The sequence below is a fragment of the Amblyomma maculatum genome, chromosome 9 (assembly GCF_055883805.1).
Source record: "Amblyomma maculatum isolate TAMU_Amacu chromosome 9, ASM5588380v1, whole genome shotgun sequence".
NCBI lineage: Eukaryota > Metazoa > Arthropoda > Arachnida > Ixodida > Ixodidae > Amblyomma > Amblyomma maculatum.
This window is the reverse complement of record NC_139352.1, coordinates 47,358,472-47,378,813: the sequence shown is the minus strand read 5'-3', so window position 1 is coordinate 47,378,813 and position 20,342 is coordinate 47,358,472. Positions and strand designations below refer to the sequence as shown.

General features: G+C 44.5%; 2 protein-coding genes across 2 annotated transcripts in view; one reads left to right on the top strand and one right to left on the bottom strand.

Moving 5' to 3' along the window:
* Positions 1 to 7,155, top strand: part of stan (Protocadherin-like wing polarity protein stan) — a 55,628-nt gene extending 48,473 nt beyond the window's left edge. The window contains exons 29-33 of the mRNA XM_084578693.1: positions 3 to 98; positions 1,164 to 1,323; positions 1,769 to 1,939; positions 3,139 to 3,538; positions 6,815 to 7,155. Of these exons, the coding sequence (XP_084434819.1) occupies positions 3 to 98; positions 1,164 to 1,323; positions 1,769 to 1,939; positions 3,139 to 3,538; positions 6,815 to 6,839 (852 nt within the window). The 3' untranslated portion in view covers positions 6,840 to 7,155. The remainder of the gene's footprint in view (positions 1 to 2; positions 99 to 1,163; positions 1,324 to 1,768; positions 1,940 to 3,138; positions 3,539 to 6,814) is intronic.
* Positions 6,714 to 20,322, bottom strand: caly (ubiquitin carboxyl-terminal hydrolase calypso). The gene is made up of 9 exons (XM_084578694.1): positions 20,116 to 20,322; positions 19,943 to 20,027; positions 19,716 to 19,845; positions 19,526 to 19,645; positions 17,668 to 17,916; positions 16,780 to 16,920; positions 15,712 to 15,979; positions 14,438 to 14,604; positions 6,714 to 10,267 (listed from the first exon to the last, which is right to left on the bottom strand). Exons 1-9 carry the CDS (start codon positions 20,171 to 20,173, stop codon positions 10,091 to 10,093), a joined length of 1,395 nt encoding a protein of 464 aa, XP_084434820.1. The 5' UTR covers positions 20,174 to 20,322; the 3' UTR covers positions 6,714 to 10,090.
* Positions 20,323 to 20,342: the final 20 nt, after the last annotated feature.

Here is a 20,342-nt window from a genome sequence, read left to right as displayed (position 1 = left end):
AGGTTCGCCAACATCTCTGTTATGTTTGGGCAAGGTTAAGGGGCAAGAAAGTTCCTTACGACGAGAGCCTCAGTGGAACAAGGGCCTCAATGATATCGGTCTGTGATGCTTCAGTCGTTACGAATCCCGGTTTGCAGAACATGGCAGTGTACAGTAAAATGTCGCTAATTCGACCCTGTTAATTTGGAAATTCGAATAATTCAAACCAGAAGCATGGTCCCAACCAACACCGGTGTAAATCTATATGCCATATTCTCGTTAATTCGGACAAGGGCGGGCTTCACTCTGGTTAATTCGGGCGGGCGATGGCGTTGCGGTACAATGCGTGCAGCCAACAATCAGAAAAATAGGCCTCCCCGAACCTTAGTTGCATGGAAACGTGGTCCAAAAATGACGACAGTCAGAAGTTTGCATAGTTTCGGTTTCATTTTCCTTAACTTCACGCCATCCTGTGACTGGGATCGGGAGTGCATCAGCTAGTTGTGCAATTTCGGATGCTGCTTGGCGCGTCACTATTATTTACGGCGCCATGCAGTTCTAACGCCTGTGCATATGTCCCTCACTTGCATCCACATACTACTTCTTCCGATATGCCGAACCTGCGCGCCGACTGCTTTTTCACAAAACAGCCTCTTTGCATTTTGGCGATACTGCACTGCAGTGCTTTGCCACGTGAACTGTGCAGTAAAGCATCCCCAAAACACAAAGGGGCTGTTTTGTGACGAAGCACCGCTGCTACTGCGTCGGACTGTATAAAGAGTGACAGAGCCCTTTACAATTTTGGAGCAGTTTTTCAACGTTTCCGACAGTGTGCGTAAAGTAAAGCACTTGACTTGACTAAACCGGGAAAAACCTTCGTTCTCACCCAAGTTTCACCTCAAATGCAACCATCACATAGATGTTCATTAGACCCAGTTTTTCAGGCCCATTCGATGATTCGAGCTTTCGAATAATTCGAACGTTTTTCCTGGTTCCTTAGAAGGCCAAATTAATGAGAGTTTACTGTAGTACTAGTGTTCAAGCATATGGCATTTTTCTTAAAAGACGCGAGGCATATTTTGTTCACGGTGTGCATGAATAGCTGCATGTGGCTAGGAAATCAGTGTCTTTTGATTGGTATTTGAGGTGGTGTCTAACTTTGTGTCTCCTGATGTTCTTTTTAGCGATCAGCACTGGCCTACCACAACTCATCATTTGACATACTTCATCGCAATGTTGGCATCTCCACATCGTCAACAACAAGTCGTTCGACAGCAAAGACCTCGAGCAGCCCTTGGAACAGCAATGGGAGAGTCCACCATCGAAGAAGCCATGTGCACAATGGTGAGGCATCTGCAGCGTGAACTTATGCTCCTGAGGCTTAGTGGTTCAGGCTACTTTGTGAGTGCATCGTTGAAGACAGAGATGGAGTTTTAAGTAGCCTTTCAGTATTCATGTGTGTAACCAACAGGGCACTTGAAACTAAACATAACAAATTTTTAAAGCCATTCTGTAACGACTAACTGAAGGGTATTCTGTGGAGCATGTCTCCTCAACCTTTTGTGTTACTTAATAAGAAAGCAGCCAGCTGAATTGCCTACCTTACATGTTGGTTCAGAATTGCATTCAGTGCTGTAAGCACTGAATGGCACTCTGCATAGTATTACTATAGTACTTTAGTTATTTCTCTGTATGTATTAATAAGAGGTAAAGATGAAGTGACTTTCCTATATCAATGTAAAGCATGGATGCACCAAATGTACATATCTGTAATAAAATCTCTCTGCAGATCCTGACGCGGGAGAAGTGGTGCGAAAGCGCCGAACCACATCCGACTCGGACTCGGAAATGTCCCTGGACCATGCCTCTCTGGACCTGGCTTCAAGCCATTCCTCAGACGAAGAGGAAGCTAAACCGTCCTGGAGGGACACTGCTGGCCTCCCCACAGTCCGTGAAGAAGGTGAGACTCTGTGCTTGTCACGAAGCGTAAACTGCTTTATCAATCCATTCTCTGTAGATGTCAAATCATTGTTGAAGGCTTCATCGTGTTTTCAGCATAGAAAAGAAGGAAAGGAAATGAAGGGGACAGATGGGGCACAACAACGTGCTATTAATGTGCACTTGATGGTTTGTATCCACATAGCTTACACCCAAGTGTCAGAGTTATCACCATCATTTATCAGGAAGTTATTCATTAGCCAAGCGTAAATTGAGCATAAGGTGCTGAGAGTTCCATAGGTTATTATCTTTTATGGATGCCGAAAATTTACTTCATATTTTGAACCAGCAAAACTGGTGACTGGAGGAAATGTGGCTATACAGTAAAAGCTCGTTAATTCGAACTTCACGGGGCCGGGAAAAAATTTTGGATTATCAGATGTTCAAAATACTAAATGGCCTCGAAAAACGGACAAGAACCATTTGCATTACGGTAAATTTACCGTATTTACTCGCATAATGAACCCACTCACCCCCCATTTTTGCCCGAGAATTTGAAAAATAAAATAAAAAAAGGCGTTAGTTGTTAGCACAGTCTGCAGCGCATTGCTTGGCTTTTCGGTGCACCAAGATGCTGCAGCATAACATATGCGGTGTGTTTACCTTTTCACGTTGGCATTATGGGAGGGGCGGGGGGGGGGGGACTTTTTTATCTGTTCAATACTTTCGTGTACAGATCACCATGAAAATGTTGCATTAGGTTCTAACAGTAAGTGTCGCTCGTAAAGACAAAGTGACGAGTTAGCAGACACTTACTAAACGACAAAAAACGTCTGCGTTTCAGTGTCACTCATGGGTACAATGCAGGAACAGAATGCAGTATAAATTGTACCATCAGCAGTCAAGGGCAGCGAACAGAAAACAGTAATCGAGGTTTGACGACCACTTTAGAAATCTTCGGAGTCAGCAAATGTCAGCAGTAGGCAGTCATTCTAACCTGTCGTTTGGTCAATACAGCAAATGTTGCGCAGGTTCCATTCCTCACTTGCGATCAGCAACAAAACGACAAACATAAGCTCCCACGAGTTAAGCAGAGGCATAATGTAAAAAGATTCTATTTTTCCAAAAACGTCAGCCGAACTGTGACGCGAACATCACAAATTGAATAAAGACATTAATACAGGGAACAGCTACTCAAGTTCATTTCACGCTGTTTTCCAGATGCTCCACTTCCCACCACGACGGTGCCACCTTTGCCAGTCGCTCCTCCGGTCACCACCACCACCGACGTCATGTCACCAATGATGTACAGCAGTGGCGCTCTTTGGGACTGTGGACTGCCTCCCCAAATGGGACAGTCACTTACTTCACCACAGTTGGGGGTGTTGACTTCCCCCCAGTGCTACACTGCCAACACGACCATCACTGGGATGGCTTCCCCTTACAACCAGCCACCATTGGCGACATTGTCGTCACCGCAGGGGTTGCTCTCTGCATCCAATGTCCAGTGGGTGGACGAAGATGGAGAGTTTAGGAACAACCTCGACCAGCCGACCAAGGGCAAGGAAGGCCTATGCCACAAGCCAAACATGCCACCGTTGGCGGCTACCTCCGATTCTGAGTATGTTGCTATGTTTCCATATATTCTTGGATTATGAACTGCCACGAGCCTGCTTTTTGTTTTTTCTTTCACAGAAAATTACAATTTTTTACATCCATATTTGCCATAAATTGGGTGCCACAAACTACCATGGCAGGTGGTTTGAGGACAGCGAAACTAATTTGTAGCACTCTCGGACTCTCGATAATTGAACTTACCTACAATTGGAACTTCTGGTTTATTCCAGCTGATGCCGCTGCTGCATTTCCAAGTGTCCATGATATTAGCAGTTTTCTGCTACGAGAAAATTGCATGGTGATCATGCTTTTTGGTTGCTGTATTTGTGCTTTGGAAATGCTTTTTGATGCTGTTTTGTCAGTCTTGACAGAATAAGCTTAATTGAGCAACCTATTCTTTACAGGTTACAGACCGTCAGAATAGGGAAGCATGCCTAGACGATGGCCTTGGAGACATTTGCAGTCACAGATGGCCAGGAAGACTTTATAAGTAGGCTAGAACTGTGGCTTTAATGATACCTGTCTATAGCTGGTTTAATAATTCTGAAAAATGATTATGTGTGGCTGTCTGGATATATAGCGAGAAAAGACATGGCTTTCTACCAGAATGCACACGTTTTAGCATCATAGCCCTTTGTGAGCTGCATACTTTAATGAAATTTCATCAACTCTCCATTATGGCACCACACCAGGCTACCGAGGTGCATGTAATGCAATTTGGGATTTCGGTTCCAGTATTTGTCTAAAAACTCACCTCTTGTCTGTCGAGAATTACCTGGGAGCGGTTTCATACAGGCTAGGAATGCCGACACATCTGTGCACGTACAGTCAAGCCCCCATACTGGAAATTCCAGTCAAGGTCGTTTGCCATTTGGGAGTGTTCTTTGCAGGTAACCTTTATGGGAAGTAAAAATCTATGGAAATAAAAAAAATGGCAATCCAAATTTCTTTCTACACTGCATACCTGATAACCATAGTTTCCAGACTTTAGTAGAGCGCAGACAGTGCTTACTGGTGTACTCAAGTTAGCGATGGCATCTTCAGATTTCATCCACACTCTCCATGTTAAATTATTCACTATTCTCCTAAGCCGTAAACTTCACAGATGGTGTTAACGTTTTAGCATGACTTCAGGACATCATCCTTTAGACAAACACAGTACATATCTAGCGAGATGGCACAAATTGCTGGCTTCACGTCGGCAACGTTCAGGCCTCAGGCCTATTACAGTCGAACCTCGATATATCGAACAGCGCGGTGATTGCAAAATAGTTCGATATAGCCGGAATTCGATATACAAAATCACGTAGAAAACGCGTCAAAAACTAGTACAAATCAATCAATGAACCAATCGTGGCACAGTGGCGCAATAAATACTCGAAGTTTCAAACAAAGTACGTATTTATTTTTTGGCTTAAAGTACTGTAGCAGCGTAGCTTGCTTCAATTGCTTCAAACTGGCATTGAAGTTCTCGGCACCGAGAATGAACGCAAAGTTCTTGGCCTTCTGTTGTATCATCGGTCCCGATACAGGAATATTCCGGGCCCTTGCGTCGATGAACCATTTGTGCAGTGCCTTCTCAACGTCTTCAAAGGCAGCTTTGCGCACCCGCCGCACGCCTGAGTGCTGGTTTTGTTCCGCCTTGGCCTTTATGTCACTCTTGTTTTTCAGCAGAGTGCTCGAAGTGCTCCTCGGTATGCTGAAAGCTTCGGCGACGCTTGACTTTTTTTCACCATTTTCAACGCGGCAGATCACTTCCAATTTCGCAGCAAATGTCAGGGTCGTACGCTTCTTCACGTTTGCAGCCATCACAACACCGACCACGCCGTGACAGGCCTAGGCCACCTAGGCTGCCTAGGCCACACACGATAACGACTGGCGCAGCACAAGTGGCGGCGCCGAGACGCAGTTAGTCGTTGACAAACTAAATCAGGCTAGCCACCCTAGCCCGGCCAAGCCGCCGCGTGCATACGCCGCTACGTTCAAATGGTGCCCTCGACGCGACCGATGTATGCAGCGATCGTGCGCAGCAGTCGGGAACGCCCATCGCGCCGCCGCTATCTTCGAGGGCGTTGAGGGAAAGCTCGCCTCCTGTCAACAGAGTGCACATGGTTTGGGGTGGCGGAGTTCGATTTATCCATTTGGCAACCGACGCCGTTCGAAATAAAAAATTAAAAATGCATGCGATTTTCCGCGTGATATAGAAAGTGTTCGATATAATCAATAATTCGATATATCCGTGTTCGATATATCGAGGTTCGACTGTACCATCAAGTTACCTTCCCATCAGACACAAAGAAATTGTGCCTCACATGTTACAGGGGTAACCGCAGTAGTGTGCAACAATGAGTTGCATTTTCTGCAACATGAACAAATATCAGCGCAGCTAAGATCGCTGAAAGCTTCGGCATGTTTGCTTGTTGTTTTTCATAATCACTGCCGATGGAGGTGCAGGGCTGAAGATGTTTGACAGTCTAGCACTTTGAAACTTTAAAAAAAAGGGCTTCAGTGGGATGGAAAAAAAAAAAGTCAAGAACTCAAGCTGGTAACCTTGTGCCAGTAATTAGTTTTCCAATAAGAAGGAAAGAAAGAATGGCTGTACAGCTAGTACCTCCTTCAGCCAGGTAGGCAGGACAATGTCCCAGTGTGCTAAAGAAACAAGCAAAAGCAGTTGTAAAAGGAAAGTTGTTGCTACACCACAAGTGTTTTCGATAGTGGGGAAGCGAGTTTGGTTACAACTTATGAGTGGTGTCGCTGTCTGGATGCACTGCACTGGCTCTATAAAAGAAACTATAACATCAGGGCATTTAACTGGGGGCCTTTAAGGTGCGCTCACATCACACAACACAGGGCTGCCTCTCCCCGTTTAAGTTAGGTTTTGGGGAAAGGAAGGCACAGTATACTTTTGGGTGGACACCACGGAATCCTGAAAACCTACATTTAATTAGGTCAAGGTCACACTTGAAGATCATTTGAAGGTCAAACTCACGGCCACGGTGACCTTGGCTTCACCTAGCCTAGTGAAGCGCTTCTAAAGAAGTCATTTGCCACTTGTCACATGCGGGGGTGTTACTGAAAAGGCTTAACTTCAAATATTGTTTGCACAGACGAACTTAATCTGGACGTATTCAAAGAATGTTGTGGGATGATGGTGCATTGAGCATACAACAGGACTTGGGTTCTTCCGAACAACATATTATTTTATTGGTTTCTGAACGATGCATCTTTTCAACTAAGTCTTTCTCTGCCAATGTTACTGTCTTTTTTTTTTTTTTTTCAGGGACAGCAACGAGACATCCGTCTAAAGAGAGAGAGATCTCAGGGCAGCATCTGTCACATTCGCTCCTGCAATCGCCATCAGCCAACTCTGTACATATGACGACACCATCAACAAGAACAAAAAGAAAAATGCACGGCAATGCAGGGATAGAAGGAACAAGACGGGGTCACACCGCCTTGCGACAAGGAAGAAGCGGACAACAAACGTTCACATTCCATCCATTTTTCTGGGACCAATCATCGCTTCTTTTTCATGAGATAAACACACACAGACACATAAATCCAAGGGCCCTGTATCACTGCCCAGAGAAGACAATAAAGACCAAATCATTGCTGTATGTACACACAGTCCGCTGCTATCACCTCTGAGCAAAACAAAGCATAAATGCTAGGAATGCACTCTCGTTCAAACTCCGATCCGCATAAATGCAGCCTCTCCCACCTAACAGGAAGGTGGGAGGGTATTACGATAACACTTAATCTGAACTGCAACACCAATGTTGGAGGGGCACAGGACAAAGCAATATAAAAGGGCGACAACAGCGGCGGGGAAAACTCCGTGTCTAGCGTGTTAACGGGTGCTCGCGGCCTAGCCGATATTTCGTTGTTTCAAGGTTGGTTTACATTGCTCTCATTTGAAAGAGGAATTTACAAGCTACTTCTTTCACTTTTTGCTTCCTGGCCAGCTTTTTAAACGATCGCATTTATTTTTTCGCTCCAATAAGCACTCAGTTCACCTCATTCGGATGTTCGGTTAGTATTCAAAAGGTCGCTACTACCAAAGTGTACAACCATGAATGCCCAGTAAGAACTCGTCAAAATTTGGTGGTTGCCAGACAAGATATGATGCCGGTTCAGTAATAAGTGCAGTCAGTGCCATGACTACTGCGATTCACTACTCGGTATTGATGTGGGCTTTGAAAGAGCCTGAAATGCGACTAATCGTGTCGTCGGTTCAGATACACTGCTTCCCTGCCGGAAGTGTCGCCAAATGCGACACGAGAAAGATGCCCTCGTGCCTCAGCTGAACATACAAGTCCTGTAGCGCTGTGTGTTTTCTGTTCACTGTTACCTCCAAAACCTGCGCTATTTCGGAGGCTACCTTTACTAGCGTCCAGTACCGACAATTGCGGTTACCCTTTGTACAATTAGCAACAAGCACGACGACAATGCAAGCTTGATAACAAGGGCAGAGAGCACACTGTACTGTGCTCAGACCAGATGCAGAAACGGTGGGCAATAAAAGAAGCATGCGCAGACCCTTTCTCTCAAAATTCCGGATCATGGCTATTGCATGTTTGTCAGATGTCGCACTACGCCATTATGCTTATCAACTTATCAATTCCAAGCAAGAGTAACTGCTCAAATAATCTGATTATAAATGCGATCTCAGCTCACCATGCCCTGGCATTCCTAATATCCTTTCGTGTGTTCATGCACTGGCAGAAAGTATGGTGTCTCTCAACCATCTGCTGCTTAAGCTAATGCGCGGGGGAAAATATTGACCCGAATGATTCATTTTCTCCAAGGAGGAAGACACATGGTTTGCCGGCTGGTGGGTGCGTCGGTGCAGCGCAAACAAATACATCCAAATCGCTATCGTGTCTGACATTATTTTAAAATATACCCGCTTGAGGCCCCTAATTCATCCCTTTCTCCCCTTCACTGAAGCTTGCTTTTGGTAATCGTTTAGCTAAATTCCGTGCTTCGTCAGTGTCGTCTGGTAGCGTACATTGCTTAACACGATCACACTGCGTTCCACCATCGATCTCCATGATGGTGTACACTCCTACCGTGCTCATCCCTGCCAAACATGTCACGAGTGGTGGCAGCGTGCAGTCAGCCGAAACACTACTGATTTCTTTACCGCCTGCCAGAAAGAATGTCAACGCCATGCTCGCAAGCCATCATTGCAAAGCCAAATTCAGCTTAGAACAGAAAGAACAACAACACTGTACTGTCACCAAGAGAAAAAGCAATGGCATGATTCACAGGCTTAAGAACAGTTGAAACTTGAAGCAACACTGTTACTGTTCTCGGACGTATCTGAAGAAAAGCATCGTACACGTTTGCAGTCTGGCCAACTAAGCAGCCCGCGGCACTGCGGTGTGTCCCATATCGTTATTGCTATCTACTATTTATAAATCGAATACTTTTCCCCTCAACCAGTTAATTGCAAAAATTTATGCTTTCAGTCTTCAGCGACACAAGCTTGTAGGAAAGAAGCACGTCAGGCAATCGTGTATCGACATGCAGTGACAAGAAAATGCAAGGTTTGTCGTCCCGCAGACATACCTAAGTACGGCCAGCAAGAAAAAATTGCCGCCGCTAGCTCAGTTTTTCTTTTTTTTTTTACTTTTTACCTTATTTGGGTGGTACCAGCACTTCTGGCTGGTAGAGGCTGCATACATTTGTCGACAAAAGCTTAGGGTATCCGCTTCATAGGAAAGTCATTTCTGTTCAATCAGGCGAACCAAATCACTCAAAGACCAGAAAACATGACAGGTGCACACCTTCCTTCCCATGGAAGAAATTACCGGCTAACCCGGGATAGCAAGATGATGCAGAATATATTTTTTTCTGCGTACCTGCATTACGTAAACTTTTGCCCGTGACTGCGTACACACTGCCTGACACCGCTGCCATTTGCGTGTCACAAGAAGGGCAAAAAAAAAAAAGCTATTTCTTTTTTCTTTTACCAAAAATGGATGGGTTCCGACAATGCAAAACGAACGTAAGCATGCAAAAGAAAAAAAGAGACGAGGTGGTTGGGCAGAGGGACATGACTTTACATTAATTTTTTTTATTTATCCCTGACCTGACATAAATGCTGTGAATGTAAAAATTTCACTTACAAAGTTTCAGCCTTTCCTACCTTCTTTCTTTTTTTAAGTTACACATACAGTCCGCAGCATTAACTCAGGCAAAAAAAAAAAAAAATAGAGAGAAACAAGGCATAAGCCAGAAGTCGCCAGGCACAACCCAAAGTCGTCAAAAGGATGCACAGTTGGGCAAGCTGATTCCCAGCCACAAGAGGTTCACAGCGAGACCAGGCTGTGATACTAATTAGAAGCACTGTCTCCCTTAGTCTTCTGCTTGGTGGTTCCCTAATATGACAACCAAAATCCCTCAGCACGCTGACGTTATTATGTGTGGTTAGCATGTCTCAGTTCTTGGGACACGCAAATTGAAACAGCAGTGCCGCATGCATTTCATTCAGGTGACTGTACAGAGGTCAAAACAGGAAATACATATAAAAAAACTTTGAAAAGCCTCGTCAGCGTCGCCGCTTGGGCTTTGACCGGCGCTTCCGGTCTGGCTGCTTCGGCAGCAGACGGCGCTTGGGTTGAAGCTGCTGCTCGACCAAGTCTGCGAGCTTGCCTTGCTCGGCAAGCATGGAAAGGAAAGTGCAGATGAACTGGTCGTAGTTGTGCGTTCGTCGACAGTCGTCCACCTGCGGGAAAAGTGGTGCCATCTTCAACTCGAGTGAAGCGCTTGTTGGTCCCAATCGGAATGTCATTAAGGACGGTTGGAAACACTGTGGCAGTGACAAAACCACAGACTGAGATTTGCATGGACTTTTTACAGACGTGCTTCTGAGCGTACAGAGGCCTACGAACTATTCGTAAGGCTTCCACAACTTGGTTGCAGCTTTGCTAAAGGACAATGAAGGTCGTTCATTTGCTTCTGTTCCGGACTCATCTTGTATACCATCGTCAGCTAAGAATGGATTCAATGCCACAGCAGATGGCACTTTTCACATGCTGATGGTATTTTCTCTGCGGAGCTAACAATAATCTGTGAGATGGCTTCAGCTGCCCAAAGGAACAGAAGAAGTACTCATTTCGGGTACCCCAGGTATCACAGCCTTCAATGCTTGTACACATTCACGCATGCATTGCCTGTTTAAGAAAGATGCCAAGCAGAAACTAGAGAGACTAGGTTCAATTCAATGCGAAATTGGAGCAACAAGATCACTGCTGTCATGTAAAGTCCTTTACTGAAATGTCGGGATGTTCAGGAAAATATATTCGCCCTTCGTACACAGTGGCAGCATTGGATGGAGCCATGCTGAGAAAATAAAATATACCCAATGACAAATTAATGAATTGCCCTGGAAACGAATTTCCTGAAAGCCACTGTGGTGGCATACTGCATTCTGAGGAACTCCGAAAAGCAAGAGAACGGGAGGATAAGGGGCAAAGCAAAATCATAAAACGCTAACCTTATGAGGTGACAATTCGCGGCGACACGCTGCGCGCGGTAGGCTGAGGGCCGCCTAAGCATTGTCGCTCAGGTTCTAAGTTTTTAGAAAATTTCGCGTGTCGCCCGCAAGCAGCTCGCGAGGCAGCCAATCGCAGAAGGTCTTGGGATAATCAACTTCCATTCTGGCGTGTTTTTTTTTTTTTGTTTTTTTTTTTTAAAGAACAGGAGCTACGTTTCTGGTGACTTATAGAGCTTAGCCAAGATGACAGGCTCGTATATGGCTTCGCGTAGGACGTGAAGAATGTCCCGTACACGTCAGCTGAAGCATCGAGTCGGCCTCAGAGTTTCTGCAATGTAATAACCAAGAAAAAGTCACTCCATATGTATAACATTATGGGATTTCTTGTCGCCCGCAAGCAGCTCGCAAGACAGCCAATCGCAGAAGATCTTGGGATAATCAACTTCCATTCTGGCTTTTTTTTTTTGCGAGTGAAGTTTGTTTTCCTAGTCCGGTTTGAGCGAAAAACCTGCAGACGCCCACTTCGTCTTATCCGTGCATATACAGCGCATTGAGAAAGTTCAGTAAAAGCTTGGTAGGGTAGTAAAGGAAAAACAAAAGGCTAGTGTGGCTAGATATGGTTAATTTTTTAAAGGAGCAGGAGAAGATCACTGCTTGCAATGCAAGTCGGCACCGCAGCATAGTAGCGAACTGCTGAGCTGTGTCCCTTTAAAATACAATGGGTTACAAGAAATTTAATTTGTGTTTTATCGTACTTCATGCAGTTTAGTGTTGGAAACGGGATATAGCGTAACGGTACACCCCTTGACCGACTACGAGGCAGCGGTAACAAAGCAACGCTGAAAACACACCTCTCTGTCGCCGAGTCCCGTCGTTCTGTGCGGTGTGCAACGACGCTGGTGGCGGCGTCACGCAATGGATCGCCAGGGATTGTCGCTTCATGCGGTTACTGCTTTAGTCATTTCGCACAAATACAGATATGTACAAGGAGCTTCATTAATCGCTCTTTTCAAGGAAAACCTGTCGTCTGTCAGGGCTACAACCTTACCAATCAATAAGGCAGACCGAACACTGCCTATGATTCACGAGCAAGGCACATATTGTTCACATGCACACAAAAAGTTGCTTAGTTGAGCTTTTTGCGGCAAACTTGACCCTGAGCTGTTTCCCATACACTTCAGTCACTCGTAGCATCATGGCAGTCCACTTTATTTGTGGTAATGCATTCCAAAGTAGAGCATTAGCAATTTGTGCGGTTAAATGTTGCGAGTAGAAGTTGAATATTCAGCGCAACAATGTTGGAAGCATTACTATATACATTACCTTTTGCATCACGTCACGCAACAGTGGCTTTAAAAGCCAATGCACATATTTTTAAATTCTTGCTACGATCGATGGCACAATACCAATATTCACACCAACATAGGTATCACTTATCATTAAGAAAAACCCGGGATCAGAGCGCATTAAATCTGAGGGAACCAAAGTTTGACATTAATCTGTTATAAACAATAGCTATTAAATAGGTTGACTTTACACTGAGATCAGATAAATAATGTGATGTACAACAGACTAGACTACTGCAATTATGGGGCAAAGAGCTGACTTTTCAGAATGCAGAGAGCATAAACACAAATCTCTGTTTATGTTACCCCGGAGGAAGCTAATTTGATGACTCTAACTTTAAAAATGAAACGCAATATAAACTTTTCCAGAGTGAGGACTGCCATCATTGTGGGCACAATAATTAGAAAGTATTATCCAAAACAGGCTCCAAAATGTTGTGCATGAGACACAGCACAGAACTTACTTTTATTACAGCGTCAAAATATTTCAATCTGTCACTCTGCATTGGACTTTTTGTTTTGTCAGTGTCCAGGAGCAAGCTTCGCTGAAACACGTACAAACAAGTCGCAATGTCATCGCTTGGCTCTGCACCCTGTACAAAGCCGCAAATAGCGCCTAAAACTTGGTGCTCTGTCAACTTCGCCGCGTGCGTCACACCTCGGGAGATTTCGTCATAAAGATAAACACATTGAGATGTTATTGGTGTGCAGCGAGGTCAGCGCTGCGGACTGCAACGACGACATGAAATTGAGGGATGCTCTACAAAAAAAGGTAATATCATCGCTTGGCTCTGCACCCTGGACAAAGCCGCAAACAGTGCCTAAAACTTGGTGCTCTGTCAACTTCGCCGCGTGCGTCACACCCCGGGAGATTTCGTCAAAAAGATAACACATCGAGATGTTATTGGTGTGCAGCGAGGTCAGCGCTGCGGACTGCAATGACGACATGAAATTGAGGGACACTCTACAAAAAAAGATAATAATAATAATAAAGAAGTCAATTCTCAAAAATAAAAGTGTGTCAAGGGAGGTAATTATGCAAGTACATGTGGTATCTATCGAAGATATTATCAAAAACTGATAATCAGCCATGAAGCTTACCTTCACTGCGATTACTATCACTCTTCACTAGGTCTTCAAAATCCAAACCTATAATGTTTCCGTGATCATACTATTATCCAAATCCACGAGGAAATACAATCTTATAAGCCATAGAAAAATGCCTTACCTCAATTATGCATTAATTGAGGTCATTTTCAAGGCAAAAGCTTCGCTCATACTCGCCGTGACAATCCATCCGTTACATCAAAAGGCTGGAAGAGGTAGTTGGCAGCTGACATGACCGACCGCTAAATGGACGGAGGGCTTCCCGGCATTACATTGAGCAGGCGCTGCCAACTCGGGTCTCTCCTTTTATATAGGAAGGTGATATCACAACCAGCCTACCAAAAACCCTTGCATTCACATTATCCCTAGGCCACGCAGGTAGGTTCTTACAGCTCAGTTAAAGCGGGGCTTTATATGTTGGCTGGTAGCTTAGGGTCATCACGAAGGTTGAAGTGAAAGCAGAGAGAAAGAGGTGCCGTAGTGGAGGGCTCCGGACCACCGAGCGATAGAGGCGTTCACCTTATCACAGTTTAGTAATTCAAAGTGCCCCCTAGAATTCTTTTCATTATTATTGGGTAGTATTTAATTCTTGATAATTAGTAATTCTTTCCTTGATTACCATACTCAATTACTATTTAACTTGTTTGTTTATTTATTTAATAAACAAATAAAATAAGGTGGTGGCCAGGAATAAAGAAAAGTATTAAGAGCGATCACATGCAGGAGATTTCAATGCAACTGGTGTACAGCAGTAGCCCACCGTTGGGGCCTAATGAAAACCATGTTCTGCCTCCGAGCCCAAAGGTGTGGAGGAGTGGGACCAGGTCCAAGCTTGCGAACAGCGGAAACAAAATGTTAAGTACACGCACACTTGCTGCGCTACTTCAACGAGCATTACAAACAACCGAACAGGTGCAAAGAATTGGCGTTTGCAAAATGCACTCACAACATATTTTCGGCGCTTGTCAACTTCATCCTTGAGCGCACTCTCGCAGGCATTGATTTCAGCCTCGACAGTCTTGAGCAGTGCCAGCAGGTCATGCGGTGCAAACGGATGCTCCTCGCCAAGCCTCACCACGACTAACCGGTCTATCTCGCCACTACCTGTTGCACCTGTGGAGAACAAAACAAGGTTAAGGCTTGTCCTGTGGCCAAATGCACATCCAGGCAACGAACAACCAGACACTATATCACACCGTGGCGAGAGAGAAAAACTCATTCCGCCATCACTGCAATCACTCTCAGGTAACTAAGAAATACATTCACTCATTGAGTAAGAGAGGCTGGGACTGACTGTTCAGAGTCAATACAGGTGTTTTAAGGGGTCCATAAAAGTTCCTTATGAACAAGGAACATTTATGAGCTCCAAGACACACTTCCACCTTCTTTAATATGGTCAGTGAGCGCATTTCGTTTTGGTCTTGATGCCCGAGGAGGCAAAATTTCTTCAAACTGTCGACTATATGTACACAAAGCCTCAACACAGTTGACATGCTCAGCCAGTAATTTTTGGTTGTATAAAAGACTTTTTCTCCTACTACTACTCATTTTCACTATAAAATCTGTCCTTTTTGCACAGATAGCTTTATAGGCGGATATTCAAGAGTTTCTAATGAATGTGTGTGTCACTAACGCAGTATATCTTAACCAGAAACTCATTTGACACTGCTCCTAATAAAGCGGCACGGTTCGAGCCTATGGTATGTCCAACGAGAAAGCTGAAGCGTTTGGAACAGTTGTGCTGGAGCACAATTATACCATTGCACAATTATAACCTCAGTCTGGGGAGTGGGCGAAAAACCTCCGAAGTTTAACGATGCCTCTGAATATTTCAGAATTCGAAATTGTGCTTCCCAATGCCACGTCAATACAGCTCTTCGAGTGAACAGGTTCGTTTCCAGTTTTGTTGTAATATCACTACTTTTTTTCCCTTGGAGGAAGATGTATGTTTTGCTTCAAATTTACTACAACTCAGCAAGTGTAACACAAGCAACTTTCTTTTAGACCTACTAATGCAGACAGGTAGAGGCCACAGAGTTACACTGCCAGGCGGAAAACTAAACATTATGATATAAAAAATTGTTCAGCAGAAGTGAATTGCAGAGTGTCAGAAAACGGGGCAGTTTCCAGCGCATTCACTCACTTGCCAAGTTTCAATATTTGTGATCTGTTGGCAACGCACTATCGGCAAGCTTAGCCAAGGAGCACTGGCTTCCTTACCCGAGGGCTGGTGTGGTGTCGATGACGGCTGCTGCTGTGTCTGTTGCTGTGACTGTGGCTGAGGCTGGGGTTGCTGCGGAGACAAGGCTGCTGGTTGCGGAGGTGGTGATGCACCTGGCGGAGACGCTCTCACGGGAGAGTTAAATGCGCTTCCAGCCTCCGAAGCCGTGTCCGTGCTCGAGGAACCTGAACTGGGGGCAGGAGAGTGTGCCTCCATCAAGGGGCTCTTAGCATAGTTGTGACCGTCAAGTGCCGGCTGGTCCCGAACCTGCAGAGCACACGTTGGGTTACAGCTGGGCACAGTACCATGAATGTCGTTGGGACTAACGGACTAATGGTTCTAGATGCCGCCAAATTTCTGCACCAAGCTTTTCAAGCTTAAAGAGGGCCCTATGCAACATTTTATCAACGCTAGTGCTTCTTTGTCAATGAGAGCTTCCCTCTCCTTTTGGTGTCCGTCCCTTTAAGCAGAAACGAAAAAAACAAAAAGAAACAGCTCTTCAAAAAGCCTGCCATGCCTTATGCCATAATGTTACACACCATTCGTTTTTTTCTTTTCCTACCCTATGCAGCTTAACAAAACTTGAAGTTGGGCTAGATGGTGCATTGTAACTTGACCGAAGATAAAGCGCACGGGAAGACACACACAAGAGAAGAAAAGCGCCTGTCCTGTGTTTTCTTTTCTTGTGTGTGTCTTCCCGTGCACTTTATCTTCGGTCAAGTTACCCTATGCAGCGAATCAGTTTCTTCAGGAAAACCAGTCGATATTGGAATTTCATTTTCAATAACTAAAGAAAATTTTCTGCGAAATTTGTGACATAAACTAACTGAAAGTTTGTTTGGGACAAAGAGAATGGATAAAAATTGGCCAAAAATGTGGTAAGGTTTGGGCAAATAGACAAACCAACTATTTTATGGCCCTCTTTAAACATCAGTAAACTCTGTTCGTTCTTCAGTTGCAGTATTCTTGGTCTAAGAAGCCAACAATATCCTCCAACAGCTACCAGCCATAAAACATTTTAATTAACACGTAAATAGCACCAAAACTGCTATGCAAGCAGCATTTACCATCTGCTGAAGGGCTTCCAGAACAATGCCACGGTTTGTTTTCAGTGTCCGCAGCTTCTGTTCATATGCTTGTCTTCTATCGGGGACAACAGCCATAAGGTTGAAACGAATATCCCCTCCACCAAGCCGCTCCGTGATGACCTGTCGCAACACAATGAAATTAGGCAAAGCTTCAAAGTTGAGCTTTAGCGTAAAACCATTTACAATTTCTACTTTGAAGTATTAATGAAACTATACTTCTGTGCACGTCCATTTTATCAACCACTGCCTGTTATGAAGGAATACCAGCACTGACAATAACTATCTTTGCACCTTTAACTCATTGAGGAGTCCCTGTTAACAATAAAATGCTGAGTTTCTGAACATGTTAGAGACTTTCTATTTTACTTCCAATCTTAACAGATGGTACCAAGGCTTCAATATCACCAAAATAGACATCTTGCTTAACTTCACAATCAGCAGTAGCACGTAAAATGTTGGCAATATATATATATATAAAAAAAAAGCAATCTCACCACACTTTCTAACACTAAACTGTTTCACATTTTAACACTAATCATGACAATTAACAGCACGTAATGCAGCTCAGACAATTTCTGAACCAGTCTAACCACACCATGCTGCTGCTGACTACACCATGTTCAAAATTGCAGATATTAAAGCCGCACTTCGATGATGCTGGCCACAAATAGTTGTTGCCAACTATTTGTGGCCATATACTCAACAAACTCATATGAGGTGTCATAAAGAACACAAGCTAAAATTTCGGTATCTGTACATCCTTAACATGATAGGCCACAACTAAGTGACATCTGGATATTACCAATGTAATTTACAGTAGGCAACGTTAACCACGAGTGTGTCTTTTGAGAAACAAAACATTCTTGCCATGCGAAACTTGTCCGTCCAGTCCTGGCCGGACTGCCACGGTCCATGGTCAATGGGGAATGGCTTCAGACCGTCCAGCTCATAAAGGCGGCCGTCAATGGGCACATAGCTGACGAAGTGGAATGCTTCCATGGTACGACCCATAGGAACACCATGGGGCTTCTCCTGAGGCTGCCGAGGTTCTGGCTTGGCATGTGTGTTATGTGCCCTGGCCAGTTCGGGTGTGTTGCCAATCGCATATCCTTTGCTCTGTGCCAACAGAAACGGAAAATAATACAAGACAGCAGCCATGTAGGTATGCATAGAGATTTCCCTAAGAATATTGTATTAAAACCATTATTTCAAATTATTCTTTGATTCAGCCTCAACCTGCCTGCTTCCAGTCGTCTTGATTAAATTACTTTGTAACACAACTAAGCTAAAAAAGCAGTGATCCTGTTCAATCCTGAGACCAGGACAAAAGTATTATCAAAAAAAAAAAGTTTCTTTGAAAGCTGCACAGCTTTCTAATACAGCCTTGTGGCATGCCATCGTCGTCTCGGCAAAGAAGAAGACACCATCAACACGCCTGCCAAGCACGCGCAGTTAGTTCTACGTGGCAGCAGGATTGAATGCCGGCGGTTCGCTGTCCCGTTCCCGCCTGGCACAGCGGGTCCTGCTGCCTCGTGGAATATGCATGAATATGCTCGGGTGGAAGCTAATGAGTAATTACTACCCTATTTCATAAGGGACAAAAGCGCATTAGAAATTCGAGTGATATTTAGACAACCTGCTATGAAGCAAACCCTGATTACAAGTTCTGTATGCATGGATGGCTTGAACCAATGTCACAGCGTCCTCCATGTTTGTGAACCAGGACCGCAGTGAAAGCCTGCGTGATGACCAGGGCCCGTATTCCGAGTTTGCGTCATTATCGAAAGTGTCGCTATCTCCCTGACCTCGAGTCATCTGATTGGTGGAAAGACCGGAACGTGATGTTGCCACCTTTTCCGGTTCTGGCGTTCCCACCAAATAGATGATTCGAGGTCACGTGAGATAGTGACACTTCGACAACGACGCAAACTTGGAATACGGGCCCTGGTCTGTTTCTGTCCATCAGCTCTGACGGGCACATTTGGGGCTATGCAAGCTTTACCAACTTGATACCCATTATGCCACATGTAAGCCATCTACATAAAGCATGATCTATTTAGAATGCAAATTAAGTAGGTGATAGTACAAAAACTATTTTATTGGCAAATTGCCAAATGAAATTACATCATGTGAAATTATAAGCATGCCGTAAAGGATGCAGGAGTGGGAGAGGCAGACGAGTATTGAACACAATAATATACTGTACATGAGAAATCAGGATGATAGGATTCTTGGCAACACTTTGTTTGGCTCCTTTTCATTGGCCAAATATGAAGACAAATCCTCCTGTGGAAATAGTGGCTAATAGAATGAGGCTCCTCCTCGACCGTCGTATCATAACAGTATAGGTACGTTCCTTCTAGCCCCCCCTCAACCATTTACAATTTAACCTTGATTCAGCATGATCTCACAGTGAGGTAGTATTTAAGCCACAGTATAATTTAATAAAATTGCACGACTCTGCTAGGTTGTGCAGCCTGTTTTGTGCATTGAGGACACTTAACTTTAAGGTAAACTCGAGGCAACTTAGCTAGGAAGTTCAGTACTCTTAAGGCAAGAAAATAAAAGTCTTGTTAACAGAGACAGCCGTTGAATCCGCAAAGCGCGAAAATCGAGGGACTCCAAGAACGGCATGTTGTTGTCATACATATAGAATAATAGTAATATAACTGTGATCTCTTTACACTAGTAAACGAGATTAAGAACCAGATTCTTCTGCTCTTACCTCTGGATCCATGTTTTTCGTGTACTCTTTTAACCTTGTGAGAGTCGAGCCCAGGTAGATCTTGGAGCAATTGAGCAATATGCTCAATAGCGAATGCGTTGCGCAGGAATTGGGAACGATCTGCAAGGGGAAAAGTGGTAAGTCGGTGTATCATACAACTGTCACTTTGACCAGCAAGTCTGTGCCATACCTGATGAGCAAAGAAGATCGAGTTGACAATTTCCTCTTTCTCTACGAACTTTTCCTCCTGCACGACAACTTTTCTCCGGGACCTTCTCTCTTCGATCCATTTGAAAAGGAATATAAAGCCGTAGACGGGCCTGCGAAGCGACCATATGAAACAATCATACAATTTACCTGTTGTGTTGACGCGCGTTTGTTATTGCTTAGGACAGATGACAGGAGTAATGAGCTCACCCTTCTATAGACTTTTGGAGATCATAAATCTCGTCCACCTGTACACCCTTCACACCGAAATCCTCCAGCAAAAGCGTGAACAAGCCTGCAAGCGTACCGAAGAAGACAGGAGTTTGATTCTCGCAATGTTTATGTGTCGGTTACAGCTGCCGCGCTCGGATGTTAGCAGATACCTGGATCGCTCTCGAGTTCAAGCCAGCCATCGGCAAGGCGATTGAGATCCACTGGCATCGCGCCGAAGGTTGGCTATCCGTTACCGTTTATCAAAAACATGCTGACAAACAGCCGGCGAGCGGGAAAGCCGGTCAAAAAACTTTCGTGTTAGCGTGGCCACATGCCTGTAACTGCGTTTTCACCGTCGAGCAGAACGCCATTGTAAGAGACCAGTAACCTCACATCC